At 40.9% G+C, this 18843-nt stretch overlaps 2 protein-coding genes across 3 annotated transcripts; one reads left to right on the top strand and one right to left on the bottom strand.

Annotated features, from left to right (window-relative positions):
* The first annotated feature begins 8043 nt into the window (after window positions 1-8043).
* Window positions 8044-14873, top strand: LOC308304470 (protein phosphatase 1D-like). Of its 2 annotated transcripts, XM_080749072.1 has the most exons (7): window positions 8044-8692; window positions 9530-9758; window positions 10369-10493; window positions 10612-10793; window positions 10971-11198; window positions 11551-11662; window positions 12596-12726. In XM_080749072.1, exons 1-6 carry the CDS (start codon window positions 8179-8181, stop codon window positions 11656-11658), a joined length of 1386 nt encoding a protein of 461 aa, XP_080605198.1. In that variant the 5' UTR covers window positions 8044-8178; the 3' UTR covers window positions 11659-11662; window positions 12596-12726. The 2 variants fall into 2 exon arrangements, with proteins under 2 accessions (XP_080605198.1, XP_080605197.1); XM_080749071.1 differs by lacking the exon at window positions 11551-11662 and having other exon boundaries at window positions 12596-14873.
* Window positions 14874-16530: 1657 nt separating this feature from the next.
* On the bottom strand, window positions 16531-16968 carry LOC308304291 (histone H2A-like; the record flags this gene model as incomplete). The annotated part of the gene is made up of 1 exon (XM_080748861.1): window positions 16531-16968. One exon carries the CDS (start codon window positions 16966-16968, stop codon window positions 16531-16533), a length of 438 nt encoding a protein of 145 aa, XP_080604987.1.
* Window positions 16969-18843: the final 1875 nt, after the last annotated feature.

Here is an 18843-nt window from a genome sequence, read left to right as displayed (position 1 = left end):
GTTCAGTTCCATATGATCCCAAATCATTACTACCATGGAACATGCCAGAATTTGGTAGTCCACCAACACAAATCCTTTAGAAAGAATTTCTTTAATTAGACTGAAGACAACCAAACGACTAAAATCACATCAAACTATTTCAAATGGGTCTCTATAAAGACGGCAGGGGTCTTCAACATTTTCAGGCCAAGGACCCCTTAGTTGAGAGAGAGATGAAGCGGGACCCCCACAACCTGTTCATAGATTCCATATAGTTTCAATCGTTTGACAGCACAATCATCAGTGTATTTTGGATCCATGTCAATTTGTGTTTTCAGATATTTGACCCCTTGAACCGTCAATACATAATAAACTTGACCTTTCACTCTGTACTTAGTCTGCTCTTTTCCCCCTCTATACCAACGCTCTTTGCCAAAAATAGCCAATCTACAAGCTCACAACGCCTCACGCTGCGAGGCGTTGTGAGCTTGTAGATCTGCTATTTTTGACTAAAGTTCACGGAATATGGATATATGGATATGGATATATTATATTATATAAAAAAGGAGGGAAAAAACGTTCACTCAAAGATTTGGAGGCCCCCCTGTAGTAACTCTGAGGACCCCCGAGGGGTCCCGGACCCCCTGTTGAAGACCCCTGGACTATGGGAATGCTCATCATTCAGCATGGACTTGTTCTGCAGCTAAAGCGCATTGGGGGATGGAGTCTCAGAAATGTGTTAACCCTGGCCGCTGTCCTCTCTCTTCTCCGGCTCTATCTACGGCTTCATCTCTGTTTCTTTAGCTGTATGGTGAATCTGTCACATAGACTAATGGCCAGGCCTTAGCACCACACTGGGGCACAAGCAGGGTTTATTTTCCATTCAACTCCCAAACAATCCCTTTTTTTGTATGTTTCATTGTAGCTCAGAATTGTTCTAGATCACTGCGTAATAAATATGTATTTAATACTTAGTACCTTATTTGTATTGTAAGTTTCATTATTATTATGCCTTATTTTTTTTATTTTTTTATTACCACAGCCAGGAGGAGGCTGACACAACAATATTTCACTGCACATAGAAAATCTCTTTAATCTTGAAAGAATGAATCGTTAAACCCACGTCTTGATGAAGACACAAATCCCATCTGTTTTCAGGGGGGAAAACAAACCTTCAAGGTTTTTTCTTCTAACTTTTGATATAACTTTCTATCTCATTTTAATTGATGCGTAAAGTAATAGTTAAAGGAGTAGTTCACCAATTTTCAACCTGTCTTCATATAATAGGTCCTCACTAATGGTCATGATAAAATATCACAATTCTTTTCTACTTAGTCCAAGTCTCCTAGGAGAGCTGTGGGAAGTTCAGAATCCATAGTCTTGTGACATCATCATTTTCCAAAAAAAAATTTTTATCAATATTTTTGAAAAAAAAAAAATGATTTTTATTATCGCGAGAACAATGGCTTCCACTTTAAAATTGCAATTTTTCAGGAATAGAAAGCCTGCAGTTTCTATAAGCTGGATTGGCAATCGATGATGTCACAAGACTATGGGTTTCTGACCTGCCCACAGCCCTCCTTTGAGAAAAAAAAAAGAAAAAAAAAAGAAAAGCTATTTTTGAGTGAGGATCAATTATATGAACATAGGTTGAAAAGTGGTGGAGTGCCCCTTTAAGAACATAACATTAATCAATTCAATAAAATAAAATAATTTGTATATTTTCTTAAAATCTTTTGATCCAGATGTGTAAGAAATATAAAAATAAATATTCGTGATGCTCCCCTAATGTCACACATGCACGCACGCACGCACCCACACACAGTCAGACATTGCTTTGTAATCAAAATGTCCTGTGGTTATATTACCATATATTTATATGATAATATTTTAGTCCTGTTTATGCCTTCTCATTTTCCCACTTTGTTTATGCTGACTGACAGTCGAGCTTCTACAAAGGAGGCCAGACGAGCCCATTTAACCAGGCTGACCATTATACAAAAGCTGCACATGGCTTCTAGGAAAATAGATCTGGGTGTCTCGCCCCTTCGCAATCTCCCTTGACTTCAGGAATTAATTTCCTCCTTTACTCAAAAGAAGAGCAGCCTTAGATTTCACACTCTTGTCACATTTATGGAAATCACATTTGCCTCTTTATCACTGATACTCTCCAAACAGTCCAGGTAAAGTAGGTAGGGCCTCTCAGGAGAGAGAGGGGGGGGGGGGGGGGATCAATATGGCGAGAGAAGAAGGAAGGAAAGAAAGAAAGAAGGAGGTGATTAGAAATACTGCATCAAGGTTGTATGTTTATGCTAACCATTAGTTCAAGTTGCTGTATAGTTAGAGAGGACTCTCAAGGAATTCAATAAATGTGTTTTTTTTGTAAATCAGTGACCTTGCCCTTTCAACCACCTACTTCTAATCAGTCATCCTTGATTGATGGACATTTGTGCAGAACGCCATGTCGATTCCCTCCATGCATTACTGAGATATCTACTGGGATATCGCTTATCACGAGGATGGGGCCGTCATGAGGACACAGTGACCTTGGCCTTTGACCACCTACTCTTAATCAGTTCTTAAGCTCTTAAGCTCTTAAGTTAGGAAACCTAACTTTGAAATGAAGTGCTCAAATCCACCGCTCACTTTCTTTTTATTTTTTCAATATTCTTTTTGGCTATTCTGCCTTTATTGATAGATCAAGTGAAGATAGACAGGAAAAAGGGAGAGAGGCACAGGGAGAGATGTGTACAGTAGCAAAAGTCATCGGGAACAGGACTCAAACCCGCGACACGCTGTCAGGCATTAGAGCCTATGTGATATGCGCCTGGACCGCAAGGCCAGCGAGTGTCCCCGATCAACTATTTCTAATCAGTTCATCCTTGAGTCTAAGTGGACGTTTGTGCCAATAATGTCATGAAATTCACTCCAGGTTGTTCCTCAGATAACACATTCACGAGGTTGGGAGGGATGCATGGCTGAAGAAAACATACAGCTGTCCGCCAGCAGAGGCATACTGTGCAGATGAATGTAGAATAAACAAGGGGAGTGACAGTGTGCATTGGTGCACTTAACATAGAAGGAGGTAGTTGACACAAGTCTTTAGCCAACAGAGATCCTGCAACATTGCCACAGAGAAGAACCTCGTCATGTTGGCTTTTCTTTTTTGCACAGAACCAAACATAGCTCTTGTAACGCCACCTGCTTTTAGAATGTATGCCGACATTCTGTGTGAAATATATAACAACAGTGCCAGTGTCTACAGTGTTGTTTGACACTGACAACGAAGTCCCAAATGCTACGCAACTGAAGCGTTTTCCTTCGCTGAGCGACATAAAGGCTGATTTTACAAATAAACTATTATTTCACAAAATAATAGTTCCTCATTTAAATGGAAAACAATTAAAATACTATGTCTGTCTGTAGGCAAGGTCAAGTTGTGAAAATGGATGCGTTGAAGCAGGCCAGGTACCGTAGTTGCAGAAACTAGAAGCAGTGCTCTTACGAGCACGTCTCCACCAGGTCAGGACGGTTATTCTGGCCTCCTGGTGGCGCTATAATAGGCAAATGTGAAAATGGTGCCAGGTCTTCTTCGGCTGCATGCATGATTTTGTTCCAAAAGAAATGTTTTGCAAAGGTCGACCTGATGGTGGCGCTATAACAGGCCAATGTGAAAAGGGTGGCATTTTGTTCCTTGATCTAATGGGAATGTGCACGCAAGTTTCACGGAAAGCGCAATCTGTGTTCATTATTTGAGGCATTTTGTTCAAAACGGACCAATCCTGCAAAGTTTAGAGGCCAATCTTAGCTAATCAGGATGGAATATGGAAAATCGGACAGGTCCATGTCGATCACATGACTGTAGAATGTGCCTGAGTACTGTCAAAAAATGAGTTTGACTAAAATCGGCCTCATGGTGGCACTATAAAAGGCCCATGTGAAAATGTGGGACAGAGGTTCTGAATTGGCATCCAGGGAGTGTGTGTGCACAGTTTGGAGCGACTGGGCCAACGGTGCCGGTGATTAGCTGGTAACAGACGGACGGACGGACACACGCACGTACACACGGACGGACGGACAGGGACGAAAACTCCCCATGCCTTTGGCCTGGTGGAGACAATTATTGGGTGGGTACAGCCTGTACCATACAGTATGTACGTAGTATGTACGGGTACAAAAAAGAAAAAAGACAGACCTGTGCATCACTACTGAGCATCTTACAACATGCATTATGTTGATGTGTAACATTACAAAGGCAGATTTGTGTGAGCAACAGAAAAACGCTGGAAAAGAAGTTTGAAGCAGAGCGCTGCCGCACTGGCTCTGTGACTACCTCTTCTCCCGGCATAATAGGGAAACAATAATACGGGGTGTACCGGCCCACACCCCGTTCCGTGCCCGTACATTTCAAACAGAACAGCGGGGTGAAATAACCAGTAGTGGAAAAAGTAAAAGTATCAATACTGCAATGTAGAAACACTCTGTGAAAAGTGAAAGTCCGGGAACTAAAAGTACAAAAAAGTATTGGCATCAAAATATACTTACTTACTTACTTACTATACTTACTAAAAGTGAAAGTACTCATTGTGCAGAATGTCCCGTTTTACACGGTATCAATACGTATAAAATGTATAAAAAATCTTTTGTAAAATAGCAGATCTACAAGCTCACAGCGCATCGGATCATGACGAAATGTGAGCTTGTAGATTGGCTACTTTCAAATAACCAAAGTTTAAATAGGGCTGAAGTGGGTATAATAATTCAAATCTAAATAGTAACCAAAGTTTTCAAATAATTGTAGTGGAGTAAAAAGTACAACATCTGCCTCCGAGATGTACTGTATAGTAGAGTAGAAGTAAAAGTATTGAAAAATGGAAATACTCAGGTACCTCAAAATTAGTACAGTACTTGAGTACATAGTACTTAGTTACTTGCACCACTGGAAATAACAATGCAACATTCCTGCCTTGAACATGCTGCGTGAAAGGGCTATTTGAGGCACAAAGCCAAGGTCAAAACCTTGAGTAGAAATAGAGAGGGGGAAGAGGGGCAGCGAGGGATGAGGAGAGTGATGGAAGGACTAATGCGGTAAAGTTATTGCTATTCCTACCCATACATACAGCATGCAGTCTTGTGTATGACATTAGATGGGAGCTCCAGCAGGAAAGCATACAGCCGAGGACGCTCCTGAATGGAAAGCACATGGGTTTCCACCAGGGTTCTTCTCTGCAGGTGTAGGATGCAAGGTAGAATGTTCCTTCCTTTTGTCAGGGGATCCCTTGGGGTAGAGAGAGAGAGAAGATATAATTATGCGCATAGAATCTGCCATGCATGCATTCTAGTTTTAATATATCTAACAGTATTGCAAACACTGATCATTTCCCTGTGGTGATGATTGTCACAAAGCAAATCAGATGTTTGTAGGGGCCTCCCGCCTTCGGTAGAAATGCATTTTTCATCTACTGTAATTAAGCTGATATTTGTGATGTTTAATATTCAATGCAGTCACAATGACAGCAGTACAAATGCAAGGAACAATAGGATTAGATTAGGATGAATCTGTCACTGTATTTGGAAGAGATGGCAAGATATTGTGATATCTGGTCAAATGTTCAATGTACAGTATGTTGTCAAATTTAGTAAGTATGGTAAATGTGCATATGATCGCAACACCTATCTTAATTTACTTTTAAAAGTTTAATTGCATTAGCAAATGTTAATGTAATGTAGCACTTTCAATAAAAACAGATATAAATAATATAAATAATATAAGAAGTAGAAGCTTTTGTGGCCAAAGACATACTCTGTATGCTCTTTTCCAAGCTCAACAGTTAATATGATACCAATGAAAATGAAAATAGAACATCTCTGAGAGCAAAGGAACAAAGGAATAAGGAAATCTCAATAATCATAGAGAAATGAATGGGAATTTCCTGAACCATTTCAGAAATCTATGCAAATTCTATGACAATGTATGACATCTCATCTCATCACAAGTTAGACGCGTGCTCTCGACAAAATAAAAGTCTGGGTTTCCGAGGCTAGACGTGCTCTAAAGTCTAAAATAACAAGGACAAGGCCAATACAAATGCTGACATGTCTAACTAATAACTATATTCTGCCGTTAGAGCTTACAGCTCTGCTGCAGAGCTGCTGCCCAACAGTCTGGCTGTGTGATTGTAGCAGAAGCATTAGTAGTTAGTTTACTATCAGAGCGGTCACAGCTTGTCCGTGGACAGGTAACGTCTGACACTGCGGTTCACCTGACACATCACTGTGACATCACAGTGATGTCAGATATCAGAGCAGGGATCTCCATATATGGGCATAAACAGGTGACATCACAGTGATGTCAGATACACAGAGCAGGGATCTCCATACAGTATATAGTATGGGCATAAAAGGGATTCTGTTAGGGATCTCCATATATGGGCATAAAAGGGATTGTATCCCAGATGATTTTCTGTTAGGAGAACCACACTAACAGAATCCATATATGGCCAAGACAGATGGCCATACAGATAGCGCGACCTCGCAGTTTAGGGCTTTTCGCTCTTAGGCATCTTACTGGCAGTGGCGGCTCCAGGGGGGGGAGGGGGCTAGAGGGGGCTTAGCCCCCCTAAATCCCCCCTCCCCACAAACCAAATTGTGATGAAAAATATTTAAGGAATAAATACATAAAATATATTTGAATATGTGAAAGACAATTGACTGACTTCTATGTAAACCATACTATGAAATCATACCTTTTATGCTGGAAAGCATCTTCAGCCTCACAAAAACCCTATCTGAACACCTACAGTCCACAGATTTGGACCTGGCATCTGCCAATGATCTGGCAGATGCGAGAAAATCTTGTTTGTCGTAAATTAGTATTATTCATTATTGTTTGTTGACAAAGTTTATTAGCCCCTGCTCTAAAAAAGCCATAGCCCCCCGTCACAATTCTCTGGAGCCGCCGCTGCTTCATGGTAGTAGCATATATAGACTACTCCAAGTGTGAGATAATAGAAAATTACCTGTTATAGGCCACAGACATAATTAGAGATCTGTTTCGGACACAGAACATAAAGAGTCACATAACCACTGCTCCTTTAAATACACCATAAACAAGAACAAACATCCCTGAGGGTCATCTTGACAACAAAAGGTGGGCTCTGGTCATCTGACCAGAGCCTACAGCTGCTGAATCTGAATGGAGGAAATGGTTCCCTCTGATGCCCTCGACTGGCGTGTCTGTAGTGTAGAATGTACCCTCATAATAAACAAATTAATAGTAAAATATAAACGTAAATAAAATAACTGCTGACAATACATAGAAATGTGTCAAACAGATACTGTAGTTATTAATTTATTTGGTTAGGTAGTAGGTTAGGTACGAAGGCGGGTGGGTAACTGGGTATGTATGTAGGCTACTATAGTTTGTTGATACAAGGGTAACAGGTCAGGTGGGCATCAAAACCATCTGGGCACTGGGGACAACTGAAAATCTAAAAACTACATGGGCACTAGGGACAACTGGACACCAATACCATATGGGCAGTGGGCACCTGAAGGAGTGGGCAGTTAGGGATGGGGATAACTGGGCACCTGGTGGTGGACAACTGGGCACCAAAACCACCTGGGCAGTGGGCACATGTGGCATGTGGGCACCTGGACGAGTGGGCACTTAGGGGTGGGGTTAACTGGGCATTGCGTTACAGGAACACAATGGGCCGTCCACGGTACACTAACTAAGCACAAAAATATATTACCTTTGGCTGTGTTTGTGTTGTTTACCCGTCAAATTGTGGCCGTGGAACCACTGGTGATTCCTCCTGTCCGTCTTTGGTTCTGCTGTTTGTTTGTTTTTAGTTATGTTATGGATTTTACTGTGAGTGGGTGTGTGCTTAATCAAGTTTTGATTGACTGGCTAATGCCTGCAGATGGCGACATTGTGCATGTTCCCTATTCGGAGGAGGAACACTTATTTATGGCGGAACAGACACACACGTCAGCACGACGAGCACGTAACGGCGGCACGTTGACGAGCCGTCGGAGAAGATAAACAAAAAGGAAGGAAACCTCCGGGCGGCCAGTCCATCCTATCGCGGCAAAATTGGTTCGAACAGTATTGTTAGCTTCGGGCTACCAGTTAGCTAAGAAGCTACATGCATGATATTGTGGGTTTAGGAAGCCAACGAGAAGGTCTACACAGCCATGGACGAGGCGCTTGTATTCCGCATGAGCGCGTACTCTCAGCAAGGAGGGAGGAAATATATGGAGGACAATTTCGAGATAAAAATCGAGTATGAACCGTCGCCGACGGAAGACAACTCGCACGACGGCGGGGAGCCGGAGAATAAAGCGGAGAGCGACCATAATAATGTGACTCCACAGTCTGGTGCTGTGAACACTGTCTCGCCAATCAGTGCAATGTGGGTTGAAAATATGTCGACCAGCGACGAGAGTGAACCAAACCCACGGCTAGCGTCGAACCCCGAAGCCACGCAGGACTCTGGTGAGAGTGTGGTTGTTGATACTCGGAAATCCGTGGCGTTTTTCGCGGTGTTTGATGGCCACGGGGGTCGAGAAGCGGCGGACTTCGCCAGGGATCATCTGTGGGATTTATTGAAAAGGCAGAGGGGGTTCTGGTCGAAAGATCACAGTGAAGTGTGTGCCGCCCTTCGAAAAGGATTCATCGCCTGCCACCACGCAATGTGGAAGAAACTACGTAAGTGTCGGTTAATGTAGTGTTGTTTATTAGTCGTTTATTATAGCATTTGCCCTTCAACAAGCGTATTTGGCCGTTATTAGCGATTCTGCTGACTGTCACTGTGTGTCAACGATCATTAAATGTCTCCGATCACGACTAGCACGGTCCTTACTTTGTATTGGTTGTGTTGCACCGAAATTGGTGACCTGGAGTCTGGAGAATCGTGTCACTCCAGAGGTCGTTGTTTCAGAATTCAGACTGCTTTCCTTTCCACTGTAACATATGACTCAATCCTGTTTTGAAAATGTTTTTAAGTGCTGAAAATTTTAAGATAGTACCTTACTGATTAAAAAAAAAGTAATCATATGTACTTTTCCTGTTAAGCACGTGTGCTTCATTTCTGCTCTGTAAAGTGCTTTGAAATGCAGCTCATGAAAGGTGCTATACAAATAAAGTATTATTATTATTATTATTATTATAGAGTACAGTGTTAGAACCGCTGCTGGCCTTAATCACTGTAGCCTATTAAGTTGAATATTTATATTGGCATAATGTAAAGCATTCGGTCATTGGGAGTACCAGAGTCAGCAGGAAAGTCCCATGTCTCTAGTATAATAAAGACAAAAAAAATACACCATAGGTGTAGCTTATATTTTCTGCCTAGGCTGCCTGATTGAAACAAAACTCAACTGTGTCTATCTTTATTTCAGAAATAATGATTTAATTCCCTATTTTTATAGCACTCAGCACTAGAAAATGAATCCCTTTATTCCTCTACCACCGCTTGTTAGCTGAGCATTGACACGATGCTTTAATGATTTATAATCACTTTTGTCGTACATTTTTCCTTTACAGCGGAGTGGCCTAAGACTCTCACTGGCCTACCCAGTACATCAGGTACCACAGCCAGCGTCATGGTGATAAGGGGGGTCCACATGTATGTTGCCCACGTAGGGGATTCAGCTGTGGTTCTTGGCGTGAAAGACAATGACTCTGATATCAAACTCCAGGCACTGGAAGTCACACAAGACCATAAACCCGAACTTCCTAAAGAGAAAGAAAGGATTGAACGGCTTGGTGGAAGGTGAGATGAGGATAGCACTTCTTTATTGTTAACCATAATAACTTGTGATCTAATTGTGCAAACACCAGCATTTGGCGGGTGGGAAAAAAAGAGATGTGCAAGAAGTTTGACCTCCTTTTCACCTGACAAAATAAACATTCTAACTGGGTCCGAGGTTATTTGCTGTTCCAGTATTTGTGACTATCAGTAGCTGACAGGAATTAAAGTTGGACCCAAGCTTCAAAACTGCTTTATTACAATTCATTTTGAAGCCATACCTGTGATGTGTCTGGCTCTGCAGTTGCCTTCGGTATCAAGGACATCTTTGAGTCTTGACTGTTCGTCATTAACCTCAGTCCACATTAGGACTTTGCTTGTTTTTATCCTTGTCTTTACGTACCACTCACTACAAGGTAAAGGAAAGTGTGTGTGTGTGTGTGTGTGTGTGCGTGTGCGTGCGCGTGTGCGTGCGTTAGTGCAATTTTATTGACAAAATCGGACGTATAACAGCACACGCAGTCTCAAAAGGTGAAAAAAATATAAGCCACGTGTCTGGTTTAAAAACAAGGCCATTGTTGGACTCTATTTTGTTCTCATTGATTTTTTTTTATTTATCCTTCTGTAACTGCAGTGTAATGAAGAAGTCTGGGGTGAACCGGGTAGTGTGGAAAAGACCCAGATTAACCCACAACGGACCAGTAAGGCGGAGCACTGTCATTGACCAGATCCCCTTCCTGGCTGTGGCCCGGGCCTTAGGTAAAAAAAAAAGAAAGAAAGAGTACACACAAGTCACACATAGTACAGCATGCTGCCATAAATCAACTCTCGTGACTATATTCATTCATCTAATTAATGTTACCTGTATTTTTGACAGGTGATCTGTGGAGCTATGATTTCTACAGCGGGGAGTTTGTGGTTTCCCCAGAGCCTGATACCACTGTGGTGACCCTTGACCCCAAACGGCATCGCTACATCATCCTGGGCAGTGATGGTCTATGGAACATGATGCCGCCCAAGAATGCTGTCAACATGTGCTACAGTCATGACAAAATGATAGTGAGTGTCTGAGTGATCATGTTCCTAACTACTTTACAACAAAGATATTGTATATTAAAGTTATTATTAATGCCAGCTATTAAAATCTCTGAGCTTGATCCTAGGCGGGATGTTTTTTTTTTACGGGATTTAAACAAATGTGAATTTACTGTTGCCCTTCTGCACATTGCTTCAAAGGGACCCAAGGGGATATCCTGTGCCACCCGACTTGGTGCCACGGCCCTTTTGTTTTGGAAGCAGCGGATGCTTCGAGCGGACAACACAACGGTCATTGTCCTAGCCCTGCAGGAGCGCGGGGGTCCACCAATTCCTATGCATCAAAATGAGATCGTTGTGGATATGGCAACAGGAATTGATCACGTTCCCTTTCCGGGGTCTCCTTATAACACGTGTAAAGTTTATGAGGTTAGTCACTCATTTTGTTGATTTTCATCTGGAGCAACCATATCTGTTAGATAATTTAAATATAAAGCTGGTAATGCTTGTGTTATTTTAGCTCTTGAGAGTATATACTGTATTTTAAGGAGCCTTTTGCACTGGAAAAATATACCGTCTTTGGTTATGATAAAAAAAAAGTTTGTCGTCATCAAGTTTTCTGTTGTTCTGTTTACATCTTTTCACCACATGCCGTAGTTTGAAGGGAACTGTATTCACTCCATCCATAGGCATACAAGTAGATGTTCACTAAAGATGGTCACACAAGGTGTTTACTTTAGTGGTTCATGGTTTATAAAGTGACTCTTTGTTTTCGGGACAGAATACTTGGCTAGCGGGCCAGGCGGAGGAGGAGGATGGCATGTTTTATGAAGAAGATGAGATATTTGAAGAAGACAATGATGAGGATTGGACATGCCTGAAGTGGTAGTGAGGTGACTTCCCAGAAAAATGAAAATGTACTGAACGGTCACTACATGGCCAGCCAAAAGATTAACTTGTTTATCAACCCAAGTTGGATCAGTTTAGTCATTGATTGAATTGCGTTTAAGCCAAGGCTCTTCTTGTCGGACCTGTTGGCATAAATACTCAATTCTTAATGGACTAACAAATACAGCACCTTCAGTTCCATACATTAACTATAGCTTTTTGCAGTTTGCGTTATTTGGATTGTTATTGTGTGTTACTATTAACATTACTAGTTATGTGTGTGCGGTGTTTCTTTTGTTAAAAAATAATTAACCTGTTTATGAGCAATAACTGTCAATTGTATTTTTTGTAGATCGTTGTTATAAACTGTGTCTTCTGAGTCCAGCTTGTTTCATAATTGGAAGTTTAAATGAAACTTTCAATTAAATCAAAAGTATTTTTTTATATTTTTTTAGATTATTTTGATATAGGAAAAACCTTCCCATTTGTTTATTTCATTTTATTTGTATTCTCAATTCAACATGTCAGGGTTTATTTTCTGTCTCCACATTTCTTCATTAGCTTCAAAGAAGGCTTGGACTGAAGTAGTAGAGTAGTGAACATAAATCACTGCCCTTTCATGTATTCATTGATAAAACATGCAGTTTATTAATTGATACAAGATGCAGTCTATTAGCTAACCAGGTGGTTGAACTTGTACATGGTTAGGTACTTTATATAACTCTAGGCTACCATCCTCTTACATTGCCAAGCTTGACTACGGTAATGTTTTCCCTTACAATGGTTCATAATGTTACTGTACATTTATAGCTTTCAGCGTTCACTGTTCACTTGCACACCTGCCATTCATCTTCTATTCGAGTGATTTCCTGCGTTTGAAATCCAGGAAATGAGACAAATCGTAATGACCATTTGTTGTATGTGCTTTGTGCCTACAGAGCCCTGAGGTAAACGTGTCCTCTGCATTCAGTGACTGCTCTTGGACTGCGGAGCAGAGGAGCGGCCCCTGTGAACCCCTTCTCTGTCCCACTGCAGAGCTTTCAGCTGACGTTGACTCTCAGAGGGCCACGCAGTCGCCTACCCCTACAGACAGACCCCCGAACATCTGTGAAAATGAAGACTGGAAGATTCCAGCAGAGTCCTCCACAATGACTCCTCCATTGAAGAGGCCTCATGGGTCCCCGAACAGTTCTCCCAACCTAAGACCTCCTCACTGTCCTGTTGACCAGAGCCCTGGCAAATGTTCGTCCCCCAGAAGAACGCCCCATCGCAGAGCATGTGGGCAAATCTGTCGGACGCGTGCGGGAATGAGACTGAAAAGCTCGCCCAGTGTACCTAATGTCGTGCCCCATCAGCGGAGGGGCGCCTTCCTTTCCAACAGGAATGGAAAAACGACCACAGACCTGCATCAATGACACGCGCTGATCTTTATTTAAATATGCATCACAACACGTCCGCTTTCCTCATGTACCAGGTGCCACCCTGGCCTTTAGTTTATAGAATGTAACAGCGTTTTCCCTGTGCCCGTCTAAAAACATTTTAACAATTTTAATGATGTACAATATTTTGTTTTAGCCTTCCCCCACTTTTTTTTAATGGTACATTTTGGGGATCAAATGTTAAAGATTTTTGAAATATTTGATCTATTTTCATACCTATAAACAATGTACAGTATATCCAAAGGACATATTTTCAGAATCGAAAATGATACTGATGATACTTCATCTGATGATGTTGGAGGTGGTTTCTTCAGGAGCTGCATTGTGGCACAAGGACACGAAGGGAGTCGGAGGAGATTAATGTGGCATTTTCACCAGTGTGTGGGGTCCTTTGTCTGTCTTTTTAGGTGGTTGTGGTACGTTTTGAAACTGGATAAATATAACAAAGGGTGATCCGAGGTCAAACTTTTTAAAATTCTCATCTTTTTCTCTCATTGTTTTTAGCATACATCATTTTTAATGTGTTCTTCTTAACGGCCATTTAGGTACTGTTGTCTGCTGTTATGAGCATGATTGCATACTACTGAGCTAAATGGTCAGTCTGGCATTCTAGCGGCAGCAAGATGTTGACGACACAGCTGCATTGGATTTTCTTTTCCACCTCTTGTGCTTTTATATTATTTGGTTGACAATTTGGACAATTCCAATGTTTTTGCTGCCATGGGTGTACGGTATGTTTTATTTTTTTCTAATGTCTAATAATAATCCAAAGTTTAAAAACCTTGTTCAGTGCCAGTGCCTCCATGGAAGATGGTCTCGAGTTAGCTTTGGCCCTTCTTGTATTTCCCATATTCGGTCAAACTTTTACTTGTGTCACTGTGAAGTAAATCTATTGTTTCAAAACTACTTTAATACAATGTCTTCCTCTTCATTTTCACAGTTTCACTCTAAGCATCGTTTTCCTCCATGATTTGTTTGTTACTTCAGATAACCGTGGTTAGGCATTTTATTGTTGTTCACCGTGTTGTGGATTGCACATTAATGTGTGAGTGGTTGAAGTTTAAAATGACAGAAATTTTCTTTATCTGCATATAGCTTTTTTTAATATTTTCTTATGAAAGGCACATATGATTAATTTTACATCCTGTTTTATTTTTGGAGACCTTCTTAACGCCAGCAGAGCGCACAAGTTCTGTGTCCGGTGCTGTCTGTTTCCGGCCGACAGTACAAAGGCAGAGCCTTTAGACAGTCTAGTTGATCCATTTGGAGAGAAGTGTCTTGCTCATCACACTTGGACACACGTTACTGTGTCGTCCGAAAGGCCAACCAGTGCTCTTCTAATTACCAGACGGCCTCTCCCCACTAAGCTATGGCAGCCCCTCATGGGTTACAAACATAAGTAGTATGATTTACATCTTTTCAAGTCAGGGACCTTTGCTTCTCTCAAACATCTCATTCTCTCAGCTCTGTATTTTACATACCATTATCAGTATCATTGACATGACTTGATTACATTTTAGCAGATTTTTCTTTTACAGTACGTTATGCAAAACACTTGTTAGATTTTTATTAATTGAGTCTGGCATGCTCAGGTTGACTGTGTTGTGATGGGTCCAGAGCTAATAACTGTTTATGGGCATGATTATTTTAACAATGTCACAATTTCTGGATTTTAATCCACTACATCCAGGTGTCATGTCTAAATAGCTACAATACTATGCCTTGAATGTGACTGGATCAGTGTTATAATAAAATGTTATTTCATTATTTTATATAATTTTGTTATTCAGTGTCTGTAGAATAACAGACCAATGACCATGCATTGATGCAAGACAAGTAACTGTTTGCTGATGAACCAGAATCTGAATTTATATTTACTTTGATTACTATGGCTAAATATATGGATATACCAATAACCACATGCCATAATTTATGGGATACCACAAGACTCTTATACATTTTCACCTAAATAACTAATTCCAATTTATCCTGGAATAAAATGTTTTTCAGCAAGCGACATGGTCATACAACAAGTACAAATTAGGTTTTAATGTTCAGACCTTTAGATTGCATTGTGAGCTTTAACATGTTTATCCAGTAGATGGCAGTAATATAAAACGAATTAGCAGCTCTATTTGGAGGAATTATACCCAATTCACTTACTGCATTTTTATCCATGAAAAGTAAATGAACTGTACCATAATCTGAGAATATAATTTCCAAAATGATAGGTTTGACGTGCTTATTTTTATACCCAGACAAGAGAAGTATTTACTACTACAGCTACCATAGAGTTGCAGTTTGAACTTTTAAAATAGCTGCAGTAACATGTTTATCCAGTAGATGGCAGGAATGTAAAAGGCTGCATTTGGAGGCATTCTACAATAATTTGAGATTTTAATTTCCAAAATGATAGGTTGTGACTGAAGTGCTTATTGTTTTATACCCAGACAAGAGATAGTCTTTACTACAGCTACCATAGAGTAATCATGTTCAATCCATACATTCATTTTATAGTTCATCCAATCCACCGCTACAGAGTACAGACCATACACATTCGTAGTACTCTGACGAATTTGACCCCACCTGTGTGATTTGAAACCCTGTAATCCAGACAGGCGTCTTGTGTGGGAAGGGGTGGATTAGGTCTTGAAGGTAAAACGGAGGGTGTGCCACCAATGCACATGCCCTGTTGTAGGCCATCACCAGTGAATGGAATGCAGAAGGGGTAAGATGAGAAACTTTAGGGAGGTTGAAGACCAGGCTTTGATTGATTTTAGACTTTATTAGAAGTTTGCATAGGAAACCACCAAATCTTTGTGTGATAGGATCATCATGTTTTTACATTAACCATTTGAAACCTAGCGTTCCTATTCTGAGTGGAACATTAGCCAGCTTGTAGGTGAGCCATTTTTGGCAAAGAGGTTTGTAAAGGAAAAGAGCAGATAAGTATTTGTCGGTTCAAGTGGTTAAATGTCTGAAAATACACTCCAACAAGACAGTGCTGTCAACAAGTCTAAGAAATCTATGAACATTTTTTTATCTGCAACACAATTTTATACAATAGTGGGGGTCCCTGACATTTTATGGTGTAAGGGAGGGGCCTTACACCATAAAATGTCCACCACTACCCACAGAAGAATGAACTAGGAGCCTAGACACAAGTAATTTGCATAGGCCTAGCCATACATTCAAGTAGAAGCGGACTTAGTTCACTTGGATTAAGTTTGGGGATAATACATGTACCAACCTTGGTTAGGGTTTTCTTAGTGCGATTTACATCAACAGCACAATAAACAATTATAAAACATTGTGTGGCCACTGGCCAGGACACCCATGAATGACCATTTAGATGACCCAATAATTACAAAATTAAAGCTTAGCCGTTTATTAGAAAAGTGAAATAAAAGATCCTTGACACATTTTAAAACACTTTAAAATTCTTGTGACTGGATGTCCTTGGCCGAGCCACCATCATCGTCATCATCCCTTGCCGCTTTGGGTTTGGTCTTCTTGGGCAGAAGTTGGGCCTGGATGTTGGGTACAACGCCTCCCTCCGAGATGGTGACTCCAGACAGAAGGTGGGTCAGCTCCTCATCATTCCTCACTGCCAGGAGGATGTGGCGAGGAGCTATGCGAGCCTTCTTGTTGTCCCGGGCAGCGTTACCCGCTAGCTCCAATATCTCAGCAGTCAGGTACTCCATGACGGCAGCCAGGTAGATGGGGGCACCCGCGCCTATTCGCACAGCATAGTTCCCCTTCTTCAAGAGTCTGTGGATGCGGCCCACAGGGAAGGTCACACCGGCCCTGACAGAGCGGCTAGTTGAAGTTTTGCCCTTTGATGGAGCAACCTTCTTCCCGCGGCCAGACATTTCCTGAAGGACAAAATGACATTAAACTACATGTTAAGTTTCAAGTCAGACGTCACACGTCACACATCGCCTGAAGCAAGTGGGTCAAGTTGGGGTACAAGTGTAACCAAGTAGGCCTACTTTTACTGATATACTACAGAGTATCTCCATTCACATGCAAGCTGGTAGATCAATCATCTTTTACTGGTTATCCAAGCCTATAGTGATGCCAAACCTATTTACTCAAGTCAAATATTGAATAAAGGACCTTTACTTGAACAGTAAACATTGTGGTATTGCTACTTTCATGCAAGTAAAACATCATTAGGTCTTCCACCACTGTTGAACAAATGACACTATTGGAGCTGCATCTATAGCCTTAGGTGTGACAATATGGAGGGATATTTCACTTTCAACACATTGGTGTCAAAAACAATATTTGGACGTTTGTTGGCGAATTTGGTATAATGAATATGACATTTTGCAAGAATTAAGTCAAGGTTGATATACATTTTGTCTACATTCATTTTATCATTTGAAAGACCAAAATATGCCGAATATGTAATCAGTACATTTTGGAATTCATAAAATTTAGATCCATCCAAAAGACTTGTGTAAGTGCAGTCACAAAACAGGTAAGACAAAGTTTAATCAGCATTTCCAGAAGAATGTGTAGGCCTATTGCCTAAATTGATAACAGAGCTCATTTAAAAAAATGTTTCCCTTGTTTTTATATTAATGTGATTGCTTGTTGTCCCATTCTCTGTCCCATGTATAGCCTACTGTGATATTTTGTAAAAAGAAAAGAAAAATCTTGTTTGGTGTCATTTTAACATCCACTCATGCTTTTATGAACACTAGACAGTTAAGTCGCTTGATTCAGTAACATTTATCCAAGTTACTTATTTTTTCAAAAAAAAAAGAAAATTAGTTTAAAGTTACAAAGGGTTTACAGGAAGAGGGCAAATATTACTGAATCAAAGCAACTAAAAAAAAACAATTAAGCCGTAGGCCTAGAAGTTAGCATACACCAAACCACCAAACCAAACATATTTGAAGGTGATATCCCATTCGCTTTTTCACCAACAGGATGAAGGCACATTTAGCTGCACGAAAAGACTCAAGTGACTCAACAAAATTTTAACTTAATTCCACCACAAACCTTTCAACTTCTTTTTCTGTAAAAACCTTAACGGCAAGGAACACAGTCTTCTGGTCTAGTGAGTGAGGTAGATTCTCCTGGAGTCTGGGCTTTATGTGAAGCAGCTAATGATTAGCAGATTGATCACACCTGTCCACTCTCGTCTCTCGTTGTGTCCATGCAGGTTCATTGGGATCTCAGCTGTGTCTCTCTCATCTGTAGGCTGTAGCCGATATATCACATTGGGCTGTGTCCATAACCGTCAAATCGCAGTTACTATCAAAACCTCCACCGGCTGTCAGTCAGTCAATCAGTCAGTCAGTCAGTCAGTCAGTCAGTCAGTCAGTTTGTCCGTCACGTCACACTTTTCACCTACTCATATCTCCGCCACCGTTGCCCCGATCCATGCCAAACTTTGCACACTTGACTGCCAAACCACATTCTCACATGGCCCTCTTCTAGCGCCACCATGAGGCCGATTCTTGCAAAACATATTTTTGGACACTGCTCCTACAGATTTTGCCCTAAAATCACGCAAAGTGGTAAACCAAAACCAGATTAATCTGCAGAAAATATCCATACATGCACTGTGACCTTGACCAATGACCAATTTCAAAAGGTAACAAACAAGGCATGGTAACAAACAAGGCATGGTAACAAACACGGCATGGATATACTCATCACACTGTGAAATCAAATAGCAATATTAACAATGATATTTGAGGGGTGCTACCAAACATCAAACATGTGGCACT

Source organism: Nannobrachium achirus, assembly GCF_963921795.1.
Source record: "Nannobrachium achirus genome assembly, chromosome: 19".
NCBI lineage: Eukaryota > Metazoa > Chordata > Actinopteri > Myctophiformes > Myctophidae > Nannobrachium > Nannobrachium achirus.
This window is presented reverse-complemented; position numbering and strand designations above follow the sequence as displayed.

What these genes read in the sequence shown, in the direction of transcription:
- LOC308304470 (XM_080749071.1), top strand. Translation starts at nt 8,179, where the DNA reads ATGGACGAGGCGCTTGTATTCCGCATGAGCGCGTACTCTCAGCAAGGA. An exon ending in CGCAATGTGGAAGAAACTAC is followed by an intron (nt 8,693 to 9,529) that starts GTAAGTGTCGGT and finishes TTTCCTTTACAG; the next exon opens with CGGAGTGGCCTAAGACTCTC. An exon ending in ACAGTCATGACAAAATGATA is followed by an intron (nt 10,794 to 10,970) that starts GTGAGTGTCTGA and finishes ATTGCTTCAAAG; the next exon opens with GGACCCAAGGGGATATCCTG.